This window comes from Myripristis murdjan, chromosome 17 (genome assembly GCF_902150065.1).
Source record: "Myripristis murdjan chromosome 17, fMyrMur1.1, whole genome shotgun sequence".
Taxonomy (NCBI): Eukaryota; Metazoa; Chordata; class Actinopteri; order Holocentriformes; family Holocentridae; genus Myripristis; species Myripristis murdjan.
The window spans coordinates 32,155,107-32,177,404 of record NC_043996.1 but is presented as its reverse complement, the minus strand read 5'-3'; the positions used below and the strand labels follow the sequence as shown (position 1 = coordinate 32,177,404).

Below are 22,298 nucleotides of genomic sequence, written 5' to 3'. Positions count from 1 at the left end.
CCGTCACAGTAACTCCCTCCTCCTTTGGCATAAACCAAAAGTCATTTTCTCGCCTCCAACTAGTTGGCCTGTGAAGATACTTTTTCCCCCCAGAAAATTCACTATTTTTAATACTTTTACATGAAGAAAGGAGGACGTAGGAATGCTGCGCGGGCCCTCAACCAGGCCAATGAGGTTAGATTAATGCAAAATATATTTGTCTCCTGATTAATGAAATTCCTATGTAGAATATGACTGGAATACTTAACTTAAAATAACAAAATTAAATATAAATAATTATAAAAATATAAATAATACTAAAGAATAAAATCCAAGGTACACTGTTCTGTTGAAAAAAATCTTTTAAATCCTATATTAAGGCTAAGTATGATTTAAAAACCAAAAGCCTGCAGGTTTGCCGTTGTACACAGTAAGTTTATTTCATAAGGAGACAGGCGCAGATATATTTTCCATATATTTGATATATTTGTATACATGCTTTTCAAACATTTTAGAAAAAGGTTTTACATAATTCCAGGTCTTTACATTTTTTTATGACTTTCTTTGTATTGTAAACATATTTTTCAACTGTTTTATATAGTCTGTTTTTTAATTTTGACCCAGACTGATGACAGGAAAGGGGGGGGGGCTCACCTGCTCAGGTCCACTCAGGTGCGACACTCAGGTGGAAACAGTGTGAACCTGCGGTGTTGGCTCTGGTTACGGCTCCAGGCGCCGTGGCAACCGCAGGCAGGTCCAGACCGGAGAGCAGAGCGCGGGAAGACGAGGTGTCTGCTTTGTTTTTACACAGTTTGGAATGTTTTCCTGCAGGAACGGCGAGGCGGCTCACCTGGCAGAGCGAGGATCACCTGGCAGAGCGAGGATCACCTGGCAGAGCGAGGGTCACCTGGCAGAGCGAGGATCACGAGGAAAAATGATTCTTTTGTCAGTTCGGTTTGTCAAAAGTACGTCACTAAATACTGCATTACCCATGAGCCTCAGTGATCGTTACTGCGGTGAAGGCGCCGGGTAAAGCAACAAAGTGCACTGACTGTGCTCTGCAGCTCGTCTGCATCAGGTCAACTCAAAGAATCTGAAGCTCTGCGGCCGGCTGTTTCTTGAAGCAGTGCATTGTGGGACTTGTAGTCGACTTCAGTCTCGAAGACACTTTCAGGTGAAGAAACTTGGACATTTTTTTTTTTAAAGAGTAACTGAGCCCCAAATCCTAACCTGTGAAGGCTGCCCCCTGGTGGTGAGCAGCAGGCTTGCGGCTCTTTGGGGGTTAGTGATGTCACAAACAGCTGATCTACACCAAAACACAGATCTGGGTCTGGTTATCCTTTAAATGTTTTCTTACAGTTTATTCATTTTCATTCATTTGTTTTTTTTAATATCACAAAAGCCTTCAACAATCTTTATCATTATTATTATTATTATTTTTTTTTTTGCTGCTCTTCAAGTTTCCATGTTGTAGTTTTTTATCCCAGATGGTTATCGAGGCCCCGACCCCTCGCTGTGCTCAGATCTGCACTTAAAACCTTATTGTTCTTAAAGGCCTTTGGTTTAGTGATTATGTCAGTATTTATTTAGGATTTATTATTTATCTTACCTTAATCGTCTTCACCTTATCTTTGCCTTTCAATCCTCTTTATACAGCACTTTAACTTCCCATTGTGTTAAAGTTGCCTTTCCTTTACTGATGGATGTCATTACTTTAATTAATTTTACTTCATTTCCATCTGTATTACAGTCTTCTGACTTTTATTTTTCTTGACTGTTAGCATTTTAACTCTGCTTTAAAGTGTTTATATAAATATATAAACACTGCTTATTACTGTGCTCCAGATTCCTCTGCTTACGTTCGTGCCCACAAATTACTTCATCACAGGATTTAAGAAAGTGTGTGTGCTAATTTGGCAAGGGAAAAAAACACCACCAGGCATTTACTGAATTCAAACTCTATTGTGTTTCAATCAGGACATCGTAACCCAGACAGAGTTAAAGGACATACAAGCCATTTACATTACACTGCAGTAAAAAAAAAAAAAAAAGAAAAACAGAGAAAGACTTAACCTCCAGAGAAATGTGTACGCGTGTGTGTGTGTGTGTGTGTGTGTGTGTGAGCGCTGTATGGTACGAGGTGTTTGACATAAATACTCGCTGGTATTAACTGAGAGTGACTCAGCGTGGAGGTTTAGCGCGGCTCAGTCAAACTCTTACAAAACACAAAGCTGAGGTTTGCATCGGGGCCGCGGCTCTGGAAGTTTCCGCCGCGGCTTCGGCTTCTTCCTTTAACGTGTTTCTGTCAGACAAAACCGGCTGACGGAAATCTGCAGGGTTCGATTCCAGCGAGCCTGGAGCCGCGATCGAAACCTGCAGATTTCCGCATCGTGACCGGAAAAACAAAACGCAGAAGAAAAGCCCTGAAGTGAGTCTGCGGGTTTTTGTTCCAGCGAAACTCGACGGCAGCCGATCCGCTGAGTCACGGTTTGAGCTTCGGCTCGAGTCCGGCCTCGCTCCTCAGAGTCCACACTGATCCAGAAAAATCTGAGTGATGTTTTCATGTCAGACGGTTTTCTGCCCAAACTGCAGTTATCTGAAGGTCCATCCACACACACACACACACAAAATGATTTCACTTCCCTGACAGGCGTGTGCATATTTGTTTTTCTTCGCCCGCCATGTTGATTTGTTTTGATTTCATCTAGAATCAAACAATCAGACATCGCACGTCACCGCCACTAAAATCTCAATCGAGCGCGTGAGGAGCAAAGTGGAGAAACAAAGAGGCGTCTTCAGGTTTCAGCGCTGTGACGCGACGCCAAACTGTGTCTCCACACGCTGCAGCTGGCGGGACGGCCAGGAGGCGCTCGAGTGCGGACGGACCGCCTGAACCGAGGAGGAAAGACGACTTTTCGTGATTTGTCCGGGTCAGTGTGGACTGGAGCCGCCACAGCTCACGCTCAGCAGGGACAACAGGAAACACTGAGAGGCAGGATCAACCTTCCAGAATAAAACGCTGGTTTCCTACCAACAGGACATTACGTATTAGATATTTTATTTATTTTGTTTATTCTGACTTCTGTTATTTCACAACAAGCATTTCATGAATCAAGATGATCTGTACCCAGCGGTGAGGAAAAAAAAAAGAACAGTAGAAATAAATAAAAACAACAAACACGTCATTGATGTAAACCACTGAAGACGATGAAGAGCTGCTGAGTTTGACTGGAACAAACCCGCCTGGTCGGCTGCTGCTGCTGCGCGTTCAGGCTCCAACAGAAACGATGATCATGATGTTGAGATTTGAGAGAAAAAAAAAAAAAAAAAAAACTGAGACTGGACCAGCAGCTTCATGTCTTCACCTCCGGCAGCTGAGCAGGAAGGAGGGAAGGAAGGAAGGAAAGAAGAATGTAAAAAGGTTTTGGTTCTGGGTTGATGCTCAGAGCAGACAGACAGGCGGACAGACAGACAGGTGGACGTCGGGCTGGACGCAGGAAAATCCTTCATTCAGACCAGAAAACAGTTTGAGGAAGAATCTGATCAGATCGAGGCTGGAATGAGACGGCGGCTTCTGCTCAGAACGGGAGCGCCGGGAAACCTCGGCGTGTTGGAGAACCTGCTGGCGTGTCGGAGAACCCGTCGGTGTGTCGGAGAACCCGTCGGTGTGTCGGAGAACCCGTCGGTGTGTTGGAGAACCCGTGTGAAGGTGTCGGGCGGCTGGAGGCTGCAGAGGTGAGACAGACTGAAGAGGGAGCGGCGTCTGGCCGGCCGACTTCCTGTTACTTCAACAAACTGAAAAGGAGAAAGAAAGAAAAGGAGTTGAGAGTGGTGAAGCTTCCTGCTGAGATGAACCTCCTATCCCTGCACACCCTAACCACAGGAGGCCTTTTATTCTGAAGGACTCAATTCAACCCTCCAGACAAAATTTCACATTTTACTTACTTTACTTTTTATTTATTTATGCATGTATTTATTTACGTAAACAAATTTTGGGGTTTATTTTAGGTTAATTTCCTTTTAATTTAATTCTAAATACTTGATAAATGTTTCACTAATTTTCTATTTTTTTGTCATAAATTTCTGATTTTTTTGTGATTTTTTTTCTTGTCATTTTCTGGTTTCTGAACTCACTAATTTCCTGCTCATTTTGGTGTTGTTTCCTGTTCCTTTCCGCTGCGTTCATACTCGATCCCTCAAACATTTTATGCTTTCAAACAGTTTCCAGTAAATTAAAGTGAAATTGAACTCTGACTCGTTTGGCTTTAGGGCCCCCTGGAGGCCCCCCCCGTGGCCCCCCGGGTGTCCCCAGCCCCCCCGTTTGAACAGCCCTGGACTCACTTGCTGAAGCTGTTGTTGTCCTGCAGGTTGAGCACCAGGTTGTCTGCACTCAGATACACTTTGTTCTGGGACTGCGCCACCTGCAGGGCACACGGAGAAACACACACACACACACACACACACACACAGGCAGAGTTGCGTTAGTGAGGCGAGGTGGAAACTTTGGTCCTGGGCTGCTCTGCCCGTTGAGAACAATGGGAACTCTGTGTGCACTTCAACACAGAGCTAATTCAGCCTGTTAGCGAGACAAAGTGACACACACAGCAGATATTCACTGAGACTGACACTGGCAGCAAATGAAGTCATCACCCAAACCCAATGTGCACAAACACTCCCGTTAGGGTTGTTTTTTCTTTTTTCTTTTTTTTTTTTTAGTTTTCACTTCTTCTGCCTGCAGCTGGCACGCTCCCCCACACAGAAAATAACATGTGGAAGTACAGACAGAAAAAATAAAAACCTGCATCTTAAAAAAAAAAAATCATTCAGTCTTCAAATCTTATTTTTCCTCCAACAAGTTAAAAAAAAACCCATCAGTGACATGAGATAATCCCAACAGAATAAGGCAGAGCAGCTACTGGGATTAAGAAAATGACACTGGATTCAGGAAAATTCTGGAAACTTTACTCAGTTGTGTTCAGACTCTGTCAGCAACATTAAAGCAACAGGTTTTGCATCAGAAGCTGAAAAAAGGGACTTTTTTCACTTGAGACCAAATGTCTTGTCGAGATGGTTTTTGGTGGCTCAGCGCTCACGACACTGACAAAACTCTGCATCTAATCAGCCTCATGTTCAGCTTTCAGATTTTTCTTCAAACAAGGTCAATAATCTGCCAGTGGGATGAGATAATCCCACCTGTTTCCACTGCTGTTTCACTTGTTTCAGGATTTTTTTGTTTTCTGGGAAAAAAAGTGTAAATGTGTTGAAATGAAGCAGAACAAGACAGATCAGCCACGAGGATCAAGAAAATTCTGGAAAAACGACGATCAGCGTCAGAAACAGGTGGGATTATCTCATCCCACTGGATGATTTTTTTAGCTTGTTTGCAGAAAAACAGGATTTGAGCGGTGACTGTGAGCGAGCAGCTTGTTACCAGGCGGTTTGTGTTTCGGAGCTTCCTGCTGCGTCTCTGAGACGAACCGTAACCCAGCAGCCTGTGGGCGGGCTTTTATTTTGAAAGATTTGATCTGTCCCTCTCGACAAAGTTACATTTCTTTTTGTCTTATTTTTTTGTTTACATTTTTATTTATTTCATTATTTATGTATTTCATTATATATTCATTTATATACTTACATTTATTTTTATTTATTTCATTCATTTATTTTTGTTTACACAGATTTTTGGGTTATTTTATGATAATTTAAAACACTTGATACATTTTCTATAAATACTTTATAAATGTTTTTCTTTTATTTTCTAATTTTCTGACAGCTTTTCTTCCTGTGACCTGAGTGACTTGTTAAGGCTCTGCTGCCGACTCGCCACCAGCTGAGATCTTCACATTTCTCTCCAGTTTCTGTGTCTGAGTGGCTTTAACGCACGTGTACTGTGTTGAGGCTTTTTTGTTTGTTTGTTTGTTTTAACAACCTTGAGCGACCTTGAGTGTCAAGAAAGGCGCCTTTAAATAAAAATTATTATTATTATTATTATTATTATTATTTAAAGTCTTGGTTTTTGTTGGTGCTGCAGAGTCGCAGCACAAAACGTCCGTCCATCCCACAGAACACATTGATAACAGATTTTCCTCAGAAAAAGACAAACTGTGTCTCTGTTCCCAGAGAGGAGAGGAATCTGCGTCGCATTCTTTATTTTCTCATTTCTCTTGTTTTAGTTTGAACTCGACGCTCTCACCTCGTCCTTGCAGAGTCTCACTTTTACCTCCAGCTTCACTTTAAATCTCTCAGTTTAACAGAAGAAAGAAAACATCAAAGAGACCGACTGTGTCGACACTCAGACTGAAAACCAGGAGGTAAATAATCGAGCCGCCGCCGGTTTGATTAAAACAAACAAACAAACGGGAGGTGAAAGGTCAGAGGTCACGTTAGAGAAGTGAGGAGAACTAAATGAACCTTCATGCAGAACATTCTGCTTGTTCATCTCCTCTGCTCCTGGCTCTCAGTTTGTGTCAGAAGTGTTCATATGGCGCCACCTAGTGGTGGAAAACAAATTCACCAGCACAGTGAGCCTGATCCTCTCTGGGTGAAACTTAAAAATCACATCTGTGACTGTTTTTTCTCTATTTTTTGCTTTTTGTTCTTGTGAAACTGAACAGAACAAAAAAAACCGAAAAGGGAAGTTGGGCAGGGATGCACGACGAGTCACTGGCTGATGTATGAAAATGAAAATTAAATTATGGAATTTAAATGTCTGATAATGTGATGCCTTTTATTTGACTTTTATTTTGTATATTTTGTTGATTTTTTTTATTTTCCTTTTATTTTGGAGAAATGTTAAAGCCTCAGTTTTCCAGTTTAATCATTGTTTTTTTATTTGATTTTTTATCCTTTTACCCTTATTTTATTGACTTATTTGTTTTTATCATTTTATAGTTTTATTTTATTGTTGCAATTTTTAGTTTAGCACAATTTATTGTTGTCTCTTGTGTTTATTTTTTATTGACTTTTTTGACATTTTATAGTTTTTATTGTTCTTTTCAGTCTTGCAGGATTTGTACTATCTATTGTTTATTTTTAAATTTTATTTTATTGACTTATTTGCTTTTAATATTTTACAGTTTTTATTGTTTTAAGTTTTAGTTTAGCACAATTTTTATTGTTGTCTATTTCTGTATCTTATTTTTTATTTTATCATATATTTGTCAGTGTTTTGTTGATCTTGTGATGTGAGGCTCTTTGGGCTGCATGTTTGCATGAAGCTGCTGTAGAAATGAAGCCGACTTTGAGTCTGTGTCGTCTCGGTGACGGCAGTCAGAAGATGTTTTTTTTTTTTTAAACTCATTCATGTTCAAACGGCCCCACGTTTTTTAGCGTGGCGTGTTTAACGTGAGCCGGTTTCTCCTGATCTGATGTGAACTGCAGTTTGAGAGACAAACAGAGAATATTCGATGAGAACTGTCAGTAAAAACAGGTTTCTTGTGTTAAAATGGGCAGGCAGCGGGACCACAGGGCCAGATGATAGTAATCTGGATATGATGACCCCGTGGGCAGAGACACCAACAGAACATTTAGAAAATACGACCAAATTCAGAAAACTGCATCCCTTTACTATAATCCCACCTTTAAAACCAGAAAAAAATCATAGTACTACGATATCCAACTTAGTGGACGATATCTGGTCATGCATCACAGATTCAATATGATGCTGCTGTGCTGGGAAAACCAGCCGCTCAGTCTGAACAGTCGGCCCTCAGAGCGGCTCCTGGCCTCCACAAACACACTGAGGTGGTTTCCAGAGTCACGGAGGCTCAGCCGTCTGCGCGGTGAAGCCGCTCAGCCGCGTTCTGCCAACAGTTTTGGAGACTGTGCAAACACAATTTGTTATTTAGGAGAACCAGTGCGACTTGCAAATTAGTGTCCATGTGTTTCCAGCCTTCGTCTGAAAACACGAACGCACCTTTTGCATTTGTCTTCTCCACTTTCCTGAAGGTGAAACACTTCATACATGGATTTAGTTGCAGTTTGCGGCTCAGGGGGTGAGTTTGGTCAGTGTACCGGCGTGTCTGGCCGGGTGGGGCTCAGTCGGCGCTGCAGATACTGTATAAAAACTAGAACCGCTGGATTCTTGACTTCAGTATTGTTATAGTTTTATTACCGTCTTGGCGATGTTCTGCGCCGCCCGGATCTTCCTGAGCTTCAGGTAGCCTGGGTTCTTGGTGATGGCCTCGCCCAGCTGCAAACACACACACACACACACACACACACACACACACACACACACACACAGAGAGAGAGAGAGAGAGAGAAAAGAACCAACTGTTACAGTGACTAATGAATACACCTGAACACAGTGGCAGGTGGAGGACAAAGCGGCGAGCGGGCGAGGAGCCCCGAGGCGGGCGGCGGCGGCAGGTCGGTCCGGTCTGATCCGCCCGCTGACTCATGACACAGGCATCATCACGGCTCCCACACACACGCCACAAACTATTAACACAGATCTGCATGTGGCGTCAGCTCGCAGCCTCTGCTCCTGTGCGAAAGCCGCGGCGAGGCGTTTTCCAAACGGCGCTCAGGTGCAGGTGACCGAGCGGGAAAATATGTGATGACAATCCCTTCATTTCACTTTGAGGCTCAGAGTTTCTGCACATACAGGAATCACAAGGCGACCGGCAGCAGATTTAAAGCTGCGGCCGCTGGGGAGGCTCTTTCTGGTGCTTTCCACACTTTTGAGGAATTCCCTAATAAAGTAAACGTGAAGTTCAGGAGTAAAACCGAACCGTAAAAAATAAACCGCTCACCGAGCCATGACTGATGAGTTAATGAAAACACTGAACGTATATTTAAGTTTGTTTTCAACAGTCTGAGCAGCACTTTTGCCTGTGAAAGGATATTTGTTGAGTTCATGTTGGCATCCCAGATCTCTGAATTAAAGAATATATTACTGCTGCACATTAGACCAAACACATTCTCCCTAACGGGTGAAACAAACCCAGCCAAAGCCAAGATCATGACCTAAAAACCGCGATACGAACCGAACCGTGGGTTTCTTGAACCGTTACGCTGCATAACCCCTTTGAAATACCAAACGATTTTTCTGCTCGTGTGGAGAGCTGCAGACCGGTAAAACCAGTCATGCGTTACACAACCACTGTTAGTTCTGCTGACGAACACTAACGAGGAAACGAGTTAAAAAAAAAATCATCAACTTTCATACAAGAACAAGTTCCAGATAATCAAAGCTGTTATTACTGAATTTTTGTCTGAAATGCAAACAAACAAACAAAAATGTGTTAGAAGCCGCCCTGCATCAGCTGAAGCTCCAGGCCTCTGCCGACACGCCAAACCTCAACAACCTCAGCCTCATTCCTAAATCCTCTGGTCACACCCTCTCTTGCACAATGACTGACGGCACAAAAGGGAAACAGTTGCGGCTCTTTGGCGGGCGGCGAGCTGCTGGCTGATGAGGTGACAGGTTTACAGAGCGCCGGCTTCATCAGAGGCTTCATCAGAGGCTTCATCAGAGGCTTCACACGCCCTCACATCACACACACATTAACTTCAAGGCTTTTTACTTCACGCTGCCTCGGGCTCCACTGCAGGAGCAGAGCTGGAGCTGGTGTGTCCGGGCGGTTTTCAGCTGCTCGTGTTTTCAGTCGTCTTCGGCGTGTCTGATAACTTGACACCCATCAACTTACTGGAATGTTCCGCTTTGGATTTGCCGCTGTAGATGCTGTGATGTGTACGTTCTTTTTTTTTTTTTTTTTTTTCATTTTCTTAGATTTCCTTGTTATGTTTTTGTCTGTATTTTTGTCATTTGCTGCTGCGACAACAGAGTTTCCTCCTGTGGGATCACTGAAGGAATCTTAACCCAAGTCTGAATTCGAATCCGAGTCCAAGTTGTAGTCTGAGTCCGAATCTGAATCAGAGTCCAAGTCAAAGTCCAAGTCCAAGTCCGAGCCCAAATCTGAATCAAATTCCGAGTCCGAGTCGAAGTCCAAGTCTGAGCCCAAATCTGCATCAGAGTCCTAGTCAAAGTCTGAGTCCGAATCTGAATCCAAGTCCGAGTCCAAGTCAAAGTCTGAGTCCGAAACTGAATCAGAGTCCAAGTCAAAGTCTGAGTCCGAAACTGAATCAGAGTCCAAGTCAAAGTCTGAGTTCGAATCAGAGTCAGAATCTAAATCTAAATCTAAATCTAAATCTAAATCTGAGTCCGAGTCCGAACCAGAATCTGAGCCTGAATCTGAGTCCGAGTCGAAGTCTGAGTCCGAATCTGCATCTGAATCAGATTCAGAGTCTAAATCTGGAGGAGGGAATCTGAGTCCATGTCCGAGTCCAAGTCTGAATCAGAACCAGAATTTGGAGTATGAATCTGAATCTTAGTCTGAGTCAGAATCAATCAGAATCTGAGCCTGAATGTAAGCCTGAATCAGAATCAGAATCAGAATCAGAGTCTGAATCAGAGTCTGAAGTTTCTGTGGAGTCTCACCATCTTGGCGGCCTGGGCCTCTCCCTCAGCCTGGATGATCTTCTGTCTCTGGTCCTGCTTTGCTTTCTCCACGTAGAACTGAGCCCGCTGTGCCTCCTGCTGGGCTGGAGGAGCACACACACACACACACACACACACACACACACACACACACACACACACACACACACACACACACACACACACACACACACACACACACACACACACAGAGTCAGTAAAGTAACAACCATACTGACATTACAGCCTCTTTCACAGAGGGGTTCCTCAGTGAGCTCACGTCCGGCTCACAGGATATGAATGAATTCAGAAAACATGAGGAGGAAGAAAATGCATTCGCAGTGTTTAGGATGTCCAGCAGCTGTTGTTCAGCTGAACTCTGCGTTGACTGGTAGTAACTTTTCAATAACATGTTAAAATCCTCAATTTAATGATTTAATGTGTTGACACGTGAACTTCAACAGCCCACGTCAAAATCCATTGTTCCCCACAGTTTCACCCAGAGCAGGATCAGAGGTCAGAGGTCAGAAGGCCGTCCCAGTGATCTGTGACCCTGACCTGTGACGATGAGGTGAGTCTGAAACACACCTGCAGGTCCTGCTAACCTGCTGATGTGAACTAAACGTCAAACATTAACAGCTGATAAGTCTGACAGCAACAGAAAACAGAGTAACACTGACCTGAGCGACTGAGTCCAGACTGTCAGTGTGTGTGTGTGTGTGTGTGTGTGTGTGTGTGTGTGTGTGTGTGTGTGATTTACACAGGACAGCACCGGCTGTCTGTCTACAGGTACCAGAGTTAAAGTTCAAGCCTTTAACCCTTCAGCACTGTCCTGCTTTCTGCATCAGGAAACTGCATTATCAATAATTTAAAACACAACAGTCAAACCATTTAAACATGTTTATATATTTTTTACATTAAAAAATATTTTTTTAGTGGATGTTACAGTGGGCACACTGTGGGTTTTTGTTAAAGGTGCAGTTTGTAGTTTTGAAAGATCTGAAAATGTTTTTGAGATAAAAACATCACATTCACACCTCTAGTGGAAAATATGAGAAATGACACCAGACGCCAAAAACATCATAAAGCAGCTGCTGCCATGATTTATTTCAGTTTATACAGAAATAAATAGTTTATACATAATGCTATGACCAATCTTACCAGAAGGCCTTTTATTTTATTTCATTTTATTTTGTTTTATTTGAAAAGTAGAAACTTTTTATGTTTGGTGGTTCATCAAGTTTCTGTTGATGTCAAATTTAAAACCATTTATTTTAACAACTGAATTGGAGGCATTTAAGATTTCTGAAGGATGTGTAGACACCCGGTTACACACTGCGTCTCCTCACACACACACACACACACACACACACACACACACACGGCGTCTCCTTACCGACTTGCTTGGCCTCCACGGCGGCCGTGTACTCGCGGCTGAAGCTCAGCTCGGTGATGGCGACGTCGTCCAGGATGATGTTGAAGTCTTTGGCGCGTTCGAACAGCTCCCTGCGGATCAGCAGCGACACCTGGACACACACACACACACACACACACACAAAGTGTTAATAACATCAGTTGATAATATTTGGTGTGGCATCTCTTGTTTTAATGTTTCAAATAATGTTTTTTTAATGTTTTAGGCACAAAACAAACACGAGAACAGCATCAAATCTACGTGGCACCTCGATCAGCCAATGACATCCTGGCGGTTCATGACATCATCATCGTGTCGTTTGACATGAAAGTCTTTTAGTTACACCAACACCGAACAACATTATTTGTACTCTGACGTTGATCTTTTTCTATTTAAATGAAGGTATGATAACAAACTGTGTGTCTGACAGAGGAGCTCCTGAAGTGAAGCGTCTCATCCTGGTGAACTGATTCGAGCTTCGTCACTAAAGGAACCGTAACCCACAGTATTGGACTGTATTTGTATCCATCAGGGTCATTATCGTTTTGAATTTTTCATTTGTTTTTATTTTTATATCATTTTGACATTTTGTTTTCAATTTCAGTTCAGTTGTAATTCATTTTTAAAGCAGTTTTTCTGGATTAGTTTTGTTTTATTTCTTGAAAGTGTTTAGTTTTAGCTGAGTTTGTATTAGTTTCAGTGTTCAGACGACACACTGCTGGACCTCTGCACGTCTCCATTAATGATTTGCTTCTCTGTTCATCTTTTTAGAGAAAGTCCTCCTGCCTCCTCCACAGGGAGAGGTCAGAGGTCAGCAGCCAGTAAGGAAGTGTCCTTGTTTGGCTCAAGGACACTTCAGCAGGGCGGGGAGTTGAAGGACAGTCTGCCGGCTAAATGTTTAGACCAGAAACTGAACCTGTTATTTTCTGAGAAGCTGCCAACAAACCAGAGCAAACAAACGCTTCCCGACATGTGGCCGGAGCGCAGCGCCTCACAGCTCCAGGGTTATTTACCTGTAACTGAAGCTCCACAATGATTAACTGACCTGTAGTCACACCTGCAGCACTGAGCTCCTCAACATGAAGGAAGGTTTGTTACAGTCAATCTAACACCAGGACCGAGGTTCCCATCAGCTGGAGCACCAGGTGACCAAAACACACACTTCAGTTTCCACTAGAACTGAAATTACAGCACGGCTAATCACCAGGGAGGCACCATGTTGGATTTTCTGCCGATTTCCAATAATCTCCAGTCAATCTTATTGTGAAGGTGCACTGGCAGATGCAGATATAAATACAATAAATGTACACATTCATTAGGCAAAATAAGAAAACGACCTCGCCTGAGGTCATGGAAAACATGCCAGATTTATTTTGAAATAACATTTTCTTGCTGAAACAGGATGGATGACGCTTCCTGAGACGAAGCTGCATGTCATCTTGTCAAAAAATTAATTTAGCACCAACACCCATATTTCATTTTAAAGCAAACGTACTGATATGATCATGCAGCTGCACTGATGAGCTCCTCTGATGACTCCACATCGCTCAGAGCTTCTTTCCTCTGTTTTTTTTTTGTGCAACAGAGTTTGAAACTGGAAGTGTATTTTTCAAGCTGTGTTTGCTGTTCAGCCACAAGAGGGAGACAAACCCGGAGCTGGAGGTGTGATAAGGACACACAGCAGGTGGCAGTGAGTCTTTACTGAACCACAGAACTGAATTCTGGGAGAAAGCGAGAGCTGGTCAGACCTCACCTGCACAGAGCGTCCGCAGGGATCAGACAGAGACATTTAATGCTTTTTAAGGACTTTTAAAGAACGTTTTAATGAAGTAGTAAGACTTAACTGGACAAATCATCTTTTTTATTCAAATCAGCACTGAAGGTAAGTAATAAACATTTGGTCCTAACTGATCTCATGAACTATTATTTTAACAGTCTCCTCCTGGTTAGAGAGAATCTGCTGCTGTAATAAACCTAACCAGGACTTTTTTTAAAGCCCAGGTGGGACAGGTGAGCACAAAGGGTTTCTTGGATTCCTCCCTTCATGTCAGAATGAAGAGAGCTGGGTTTAAATTTCCCTGCAGGTCAGTGTAACGGCACGATTAACTTCAGTCACATCAAAAATGTTGATGACTCCGAGAGTTTGACTGACTCTGACAAAAAGGAATTGCTCGATTTATTATATTAAAATTTTATGTTGACATCAAGAGTTCATAAGTTCATATTTGGGACTATTTAATGACTTTTAAGGACTAATATTTATAAGTTTGAGTTTTAGGACATTTTTAGGACGTGCTGCCTCCTCACACACACACACACACACACACACACACCTCACTGCTGATGGAAACACACACTCTGTTTACTTACTCAGCAGAAACCAGATTATTTTGAGTAACGAGGTTAAAGCATGAAATTGGGGAACACGTTTACTCCGATTACTCAAAACCCCCAGAACCTCACCAAATCCCACAGAAACCGTCTGGACAGAGCGACCCAGGAAGGAGTGGGAATGTTTTAGTATCTTTTTTTTTTTTTTTTTAGCATTTTGAGTGAACTGTTTCTTTAACTGGGCAGTCCCAGGCTAAATGCATCAGCAGGTAAAACACACCGTGTGTGCTGCACGACACCTGAGCTTCAGGTGATGTGTCCTTCACGGTGGCTCTGTCAGATTAATGTGTGAATAATCTGTCCTGGTCCTCTGAGTGAACTCACCTGTTTATCTTTACAGCAGTTTGTCCTGAGGGCTTTCAGTACGAGCCCACACTTTTTTGTGCAGTTTTATTTTTGCTGATTTTAATAATTTTATTATTTGTAAGCTTTACTTAACCCTTTGGCACACAGCGGTGACTAAATGCAGTGGTTTCTATGGTGGAATTGCATATCAGCTGTTAGAATGCTCTCTGCTGCTCCCCTCCATTGAGGTTTATGCAGAGACTGTCAGTTCTTGTTGCTGAAAACATGTTAATACTAGTATGATGACATGGTAACACCAGTCCTGCATCCTTAAAGAAGTATGGAGACTCACAAAAGTGTTCATTCTCTAAGAAGAGTAAAAACACATGAGAAAAAAATCTGGACTCAGGCTTTCATAGTTCATGCATTCACCACTACTCCTGTATTTTGTTGCTCATTTACTTGCATTTTATAGTATGAAATGCACTATAAATAAATTCTGACTATTGACTAAACAACAACAGACTGCTGAGTTCTGTGCCTGGTTTACATCTGCACGTCTTACAGAAACACGCGGGCGTATCGGCCGGTTTGTCCCGTGGCGGGCGGCGTACCTGCGCTCTCTGCGTGATGAGCTGCGAGGCGTTGAACTTTGCCACGACGCTCTTCAGCACCTCGTTGACGATGGAGGGCAGCACGCGCTCGTCGTAGTCCGTCCCCAGCTGCTGGTACATGGTCGGCAGGTTGGAGGCCAGCGGCCGCGACAGCACCCGCAGAGCGATGTTCACCATCTGCAGGTCTGAGGGGCCACACACAGCCAGAGTTAAACACACACACACAGCCAGAGTTAAACACACACACACAGCCAGAGTTAAACACACACACAGCCAGAGTTAAACACACCGGCCGGGGAGAGGAGAGTAACCCTCTGAAACCCTGAACACCGTTTCTGTCCCTTTGAAACCTGAGCAAGGTAACTTGATTTCTGTCAAAAACACGGGAAAATAAGGAGGTGAGCAAATAGGCAAGACGTGACCTGAAAATCTGCAATAAGTTATTAAAAGGTTACAAGAAAATGGATAATAGCTAAAAAAAATTGTTAGAAAATTGTAAAAACACACAAAGAAAAAAGAGAAAAATATTACAAAGTTATTAGAAAACGAGGAAAAGTGTCCATAGAACTATTATCTATATATGTTATAATTATATAATTGAAATTACGGTACAGGAAAAACATTCTGGTTCTGGCTAACCTTCAGGTAATTTTCTTGGTTTTTTTTTTGTTTTTTTTTGCTCATTTCTTGTTCAGGTGCTCAATGCCTTTTCTCCGTGTTTTTGAAAGAAATGAAATGAATCTACCCAGGGTTCAAAGGGTTAAAATGTAGCACATATAAGAATAAAAAAATAAATAGAAATAAAAAAAACAAAAAAAGAATGAATAAATCAAATTGAATGAAAAACATCACTGGGGCGACGAGTGAGACAGCAGCATGGATTTGATGTAAAAACCCAGACACCAGCATTACAGAATTATTAAAACAGTATGACTCTGGTCTCGTTATCGTCCACACACTCATTCTCATTTAGTAATTCAGTGTTTTGACATGGAAACATCAGGTGTGGAGCTGAAGGTTTGTGACTCTGATCAACGTTAGACATCATGGAGGTGACAGTTTTCCACAGGAAGTGACGTGTTTGCTGCGACGTCTGAATACAGACACCGAGTCTGTTCAAGGCCACGCAGCAGCTCTCACGCTCAGGGGCTACGGGGTTTCCCAGGGGCTCGGCGCCTCACCTTTGCTTCCGGTGAGCGAGGAGATCTTCCGGGGCCGGGCTCTGATGTCGTAGATGATGGGATACTGGAACCAGGGGACCCTGAGGAAACAGCACAACATGACAGGATCACCACCAGCGCTGCCTTCAGAATCACCAGAGATCTCACGATTCAATTCAATCAAGATCCAAATGAATCATGATTAACTGCCATGTATTCCCGGTTTGATCTCTCTGTTTTTGTTATTTTTTACAAACTGACAAAGAACAGTATCTTGATATTTTAGGGGATTTGCCAGTAACAATATTGATAATGATATTTTGCATCCCAAAAAATGTGTTAAAAAAAAAAAAAAAACTAAAAAATGTGTTTGTAAAAGCCTCGTATTGTACTGGCTTGCTCTTGTTAATAGTATATTAGATGTTGTCACTGATAATAGCTGATGATTGGCTGTTAATAAAAACAACTAATTTAAGAAACAGGTCTTTTGTATTAACATGAAACTGACTCATTCAATTTAATACAACACAGACACACTGATATCACCAGAGCAAGCCAAACTGAGTGTGTTTTGTTTTGCCTCAGCTGGTCGGCCGCTGACTCCTGAGGCTTCTCATATTCCTCATGTTCTGTGTGCTGGTTGACTTGCAGACGGTGAAACGAGTCAGAAGTGAAGCTGTTTTTTTACAACAACTGCTTTCCGACACCGTCTGCAGATCAGCAACATGAGCAACATCTGTCTTTTTCAAAGCCGGACCGCCTCCGTGTGAGCGAGGCTGATCCACATCCAGCAGGTAAACCTGACCAGGTGGACTCCGAGGCTGGTGGCATGTTTGTGTTTGTTCTCTCATTTTAGCTCGAGCCCTGCAGGAAGCTGCACCGGCCTGAGAGAACACGTGTTCACCGTGCAGTCGACCGTCCCACCTGGCCTGAACACCTGCAGTCAAAGTGTGTGGACTCTGAGAGGCGTGTTCTGACTGTTTTTTGCAGAATGAGCGCCATAGTTGAGTTTGTCATTTCGCACATAATTAAAACAATTAATAGATTATCTTAGCAAATATCACACACCCCCAGTTATCAGTTAATAGTTCCTTTACTTTCCCTGAGCTCAACACAGAGGGGGTGAATGTGAACGTCACCTGGTTGTCACTGCAGCAGAGAAACCCCGACTCACAGCGTTTTACCAAACAAAGAAACGAGAGAACTGCTCCCTGTTTACATCGGCCGCTCACTCTTACAAACCATCTGCCACTGAAACTCTGCTAAATAAATATATTAATGCAAGTTAGACACTGAATCCAGCTTCACTGTCTTCATTTCCTCTGTTCATATCTTTATATAATTTATACTTTGGGTTTTTGGCTGCTGGTCAGACTAAGCCGTCACTTTGGGACTTAGGGTTAGTTAATTAATCCATTAATTCAAAAAACAACTGACAGATTAACTGACACTGGTGATGTTTATCTGCAGGCCTGATCAGATCCTCGAGGCCGATTGATTATCTGATGTGTCCCACCTGAAGTGCAGCCCCTCCGCCAGAACTGTGTCCTGCTGGATCCCTCCGATCCTGTTGAAGATGATCGCCCGCTGGCCGCCTTCAACTGCACACACACACACACACACACACACACACAGACAGCAGGAATCACTCACATGTTTCTGGTCTCTAAGTCCAATTACCTGATCTGTTTACCAACAGTAAGGAGGTCAAAGGTCACAGGCTTCAAGCCCAGACGAACATTTGTGGCTGCAATTCCATCCAAGTCTTAATTTTATACAAATTAAAATCAAATTAATTAGAAAAACACAATAAATACAGTTAATATGTCTGTAATTTCCCCAACATGACGATTTGTAACAGTGATGGTGACGCGTCTGGCTTCTGTTTTACACTCGGCAGCTGTATTTATGCAACTCAGCCACCTGATGGAAACACACATAATTATCTCCACCGGTTGGTAGCCAGGAGGGGATTGTGCGCTTGGTTGTGTGTGTGTGTGTGTGTGTGCTCCTAATCTTGCAAATCTTATGGTGATTAAAAACATTAAAAAAAAAAGTTTGTTCTTGCTACTGCCACTCCCTCTCTTCATTCACTGTCTAGCTCGCTCGACCACTGCTTCTCTCTCTCTCTCTCCCTCCTTCATCTGAAGCCAGAGCCGACCTGACTCTGGTTTCACGTTCACACTAGGATAAGGAAATCCTTTTCTTTGGCTAGATTTTTTTAGCTTTAGTGCTGCATATGAAAAAAAAAATCTTTTGTCCTCAGAATTAAATTTCCCTATATTTGAACTGATCTGGGTGCTGTACAAAAGCCTTGTAATGGCAGAGAAAACAGTGTTGTTTTCTGTTTGTGTGTGTGTGTATCCATCCACAGATAATCTCACACACTACCGGGCCTATGAGCCTGATATTTTCTGTGCACAGTTATGACTGTATGGTTAAGAACGTCTCGTGGTTGTGGTGAATCAGAACCTTTGAAAACCCTGTTTTATACCACAGCTGACTGACGGGCAGATACGCAGGCAGTGCCTCCGTATTTTCCCCTCTCCTGGTGTGCAAAAAAACATGGATGGTTTGTTGATTAAGTCCAAGCGCCAGAGAAGGGAAGGGAAGGTACGCCTGGAGACCTGCACTCTTCTAATTCACATTTTATTTACTGAGGCTTGTGTGAAAGTGTGTGTGAGCAGGCCGGACGAAACCACCATCAACTGTAAGAGCTACACACTTTGATGACTCTGCTCTGTCTTGTCAATGTCAATGTCAATGTCAGCTTTATTTATACAGCACATTTAAAAACAGCCAATGGCCTCCCAAAGTGCTTTACAGTAAAATGAGCAAAAACAATAAAAGCAATAAAAACAATAAAAAGCAATAACAAAAAAACAATGATACAGTGAAATATAACAGATAAAAGACCCAATAGAGGTAGAAATACTCATTCAAAGGCCAAGGTGAACAAGTGAGATTTAAGAAGTTTATTCATTAAGTTTCTTATTATCAATTGACTGGTACGGTTACGAATATTTATATCTATCCTGTCATTTCCCCTCTTTATCTCTGTAACTGTTTCATCTGTAAAGCACTTTACACTTAAAGTAAAGGCACGTAGCTGTTACCTGTGTATGTGGCCTCCTTCACTCCATAGGCCAGAGCTCCAGCACCGATCAGCAGTTTGACCCCGATTCCTGCACCCCGAGGCCCCGAGGACATCCTGCCCGCGATCTGCCTCAGCTGCTGCAGAAAACCCTGCACACGCACGCGCACACACACACACACACACACACACATGATGATGTCAGGATCAGTATAACACCTCAGTACCAGAGGCTGATGCTACAGACACACATCAGGTGAAGAAATGCGCTGCTGTTCCATCTCTCATTAACACACATGGAGCTCATTAACGCCTTTGCTTCATTTGTTGCTGATAAATAAAAAATCAGTTATGAGATAAGACACTGAGTGACCATCACAGTGGAGTCTGATCTCCAAAACGCTCCTCTCTCTCTCTCGTTATGGAGAGAGAGAGAGAGCTGCGACCCTCCACTGTAAAGCGCAGTCATTTTTAGAAGGCGTGGCTTACTGGCAGGTACACACACCTGAGAGAGCATGAAGCAAGAGCCATTCGGATTAAATGGGATCTACTCTTTAATTCGGCGTAGAGATTTTCCCACCAAACACGATTTTAATTTCACACGAAGCAGACTGTGGGATTTACAGGCGAAACTTGTATGAGTTAATGCCATCCTGTTTAAAAGAAGATGCTGAGTGGATGTGATGTAACGATACGCCGAAATGAAGAGCCACTTCTAACAACTAAAAGGCAAAGTTTCTAGTGTCTGTGCATTCAGCCGATGAGCCACACGCCGTCAACTTGTCTAATTTGACTGAACTTTAAATGAAACCTGCCGTGCAGAGTGTCTGCTCTCCATGCTCACAGCAGCTTCACCTGAGACTCCAACACCTGTCCCTGCAGCGCTGTTAGCGACATTAGCTTCAACACACACTCCACAGGTGAAGCTGACTCCATATACACTACTCACAAAAAGTTAGGGATATTCGGCTTTCGGGTGAAATTTCAGGATGAACCTAAAATGCATTCTAACCTTTACAGGTGAACTTAATGTGACCTTCTGTAAACTTTTGAATGCACATGTCCAACTGTTCAGTGTTTCAGTACTTTTTGCACAAGTTGCTGTTCTCTAACAAGGAGCTTAACGGCAAAATTCACATCAGGTGTTTGATGCTCCAGCTCATCGAGGTCGTATCATTAGGGAACGGCTGCTGGAGACTGGGGTACCTCAGATGGAGTGGCCTGCACTTTCTCCAGACCTGAATCCCATAGAAAACCTATGGGATCAGCTGAGTGGCCGTGTAGAGGCTCGGAGCTCAGTACCCCAGAACCTCAATGTCCTGAGGGCCGCCCTTCAAGAAGAGTGGGATGCCATGCCTCAGCAGACAATAAGTCGACTTGTGAACAGCATGAGACGTCGTTGTCAAGCTGTAATTGATGCTCAAGGGCACATGACAAGTTATTGAGACATTGACATTTTTTGTTGTGGTATATCCACCACTGTTGTTGGCTTTTGTTTCAATAAATTGTTTGAGATGAGGAAATCACCAGTGTATGCTTCTACTTAAATGCCCTACTTTCATGATCACTGTAGCGTGAACTTTTTATATTTTTCATAAATTTCACCCAAAAGCCAAATATCCCTAACTTTTTGTGAGTAGTGTATATTACCTTCATTATTGCTCCCACATTTAATGTCATTAACTGTGACCTGCAGCTGGTCCAGGTGACGCTAGCACGGAGCTGCTAACAGTTAGCTCTCACGCTGGTCCCGAGGCTGGACTCACGTGCGTGACGCTGAATAAAAAGACCTGGAAGCGGATTAAAAACAGCAGGGACAGTTTCAGCAGGTGGAGCGACACCTGGCAGAAATGTCCCAGCGTTTCGTTTAAAACGTTAGGAAACAGAAACACTTACGCCGGGCTCTTTATTCGCCATGCTTGCCTTCTTGCAAAACGTTAACGTCAAGTGAAGAAGAGAGACAAGGTCATGCGTGATGACGCATTTCCGGTATGAGTACTGCAACTTTGGAAATGTAGTCTTACGGTATGATGTAATACTACTACTACTACTACTACTACTACTACTACTACTACTACTACTACTAATACAACTACTACCACTGCTACTACGACTACTTTTACTAACATAACAACAACAACAACAATAATAATAATAATAATAATAATAACAACAACAACAACAACAACAATAATAATAATAATAATAATAATAATACGACTACTGCTACTAATTACAATGATTTTGTTGTTATACTCATCGTTTCCCTTCTTTCCCGAACCAGAATCAGAAACCAGTTGCTCAAATTCTCAAGAGAAGAATTAAATTAAAGAATTAAAAAAGAAACAATAAATATAAAAAATATGTGCTTATAAATTTAAAAAAAAAGTATGCGCGTTATGTCTAAAAATGTGCATTAATCCTACAAAATATTACAACAATAACTACAGAAATTAGGGGGAAAAAGTATGCCTACACCTTCCTCTCTTTGTCCGTGGCCTTAGTGCAATGGTTTTCAAAGTGGGGTCTGGGGCCCCTCAGGGGTCCTTGAGGGGCCTGTACGGGTCCGCTTAACTTCCCCTGTGTTTTAGTTCTATAGATATTGTTGCAGTACAATAAAAAATGTATGAGAGAGTGTGAGAGAGCATCGTTTTAATTTCACCACATTGAATTAATTCATCAGCGTTCGAGTCCGACGCATAAATACATCAGCTTGGTTTGGCAATTTGAGTGTGGAGCATAAAAATAGGCTCTCCAAAAGTGTTAACACTGCAGCGAAGGTGGTTGGGAAGCCACAACAGCAACTCTGTGAAGTGTTTTACGAAGCAGTAGTCCAGAGGCCAGAGAGATACCTGAAGATGCTTCACACTCTTTGAGTTCAGAGTTTGAACTGCTCCCATCGGGCTGCAGATTCAGGGCT

The 22,298-nt window shown here is 42.7% G+C and overlaps 1 protein-coding gene across 3 annotated transcripts; it reads right to left on the bottom strand.

Annotated features, from left to right (window-relative positions):
• Positions 1-1,926: 1,926 nt before the first annotated feature.
• On the bottom strand, positions 1,927-21,364 carry phb2a (prohibitin 2a). Of its 3 annotated transcripts, none has more exons than XR_003929705.1 (11): positions 21,275-21,364; positions 19,401-19,530; positions 17,801-17,885; positions 16,306-16,385; positions 15,125-15,309; positions 11,817-11,946; positions 10,421-10,524; positions 8,090-8,167; positions 4,321-4,400; positions 2,957-3,774; positions 1,927-2,437 (listed from the first exon to the last, which is right to left on the bottom strand). XR_003929705.1 is itself a non-coding variant. In XM_030074751.1 (10 exons), exons 1-10 carry the CDS (start codon positions 21,293-21,295, stop codon positions 3,762-3,764), a joined length of 906 nt encoding a protein of 301 aa, XP_029930611.1. In that variant the 5' UTR covers positions 21,296-21,364; the 3' UTR covers positions 1,927-3,761. The 3 variants fall into 3 exon arrangements, 1 of the variants encoding a protein (XP_029930611.1); XR_003929706.1 differs by having other exon boundaries at positions 1,927-3,610; positions 3,671-3,774; XM_030074751.1 differs by having other exon boundaries at positions 1,927-3,774.
• Positions 21,365-22,298: the final 934 nt, after the last annotated feature.

What these genes read in the sequence shown, in the direction of transcription:
- phb2a (XM_030074751.1), bottom strand. Translation starts at nt 21,295, where the DNA reads ATGGCGAATAAAGAGCCCGGC. An exon ending in GCGGAGGGGCTGCACTTCAG is followed by an intron (nt 16,386 to 17,800) that starts GTGGGACACATC and finishes CTGTTTCCTCAG; the next exon opens with GGTCCCCTGGTTCCAGTATC. An exon ending in CGCAGAACATCGCCAAGACG is followed by an intron (nt 4,401 to 8,089) that starts GTAATAAAACTA and finishes TGTGCCCTGCAG; the next exon opens with GTGGCGCAGTCCCAGAACAA.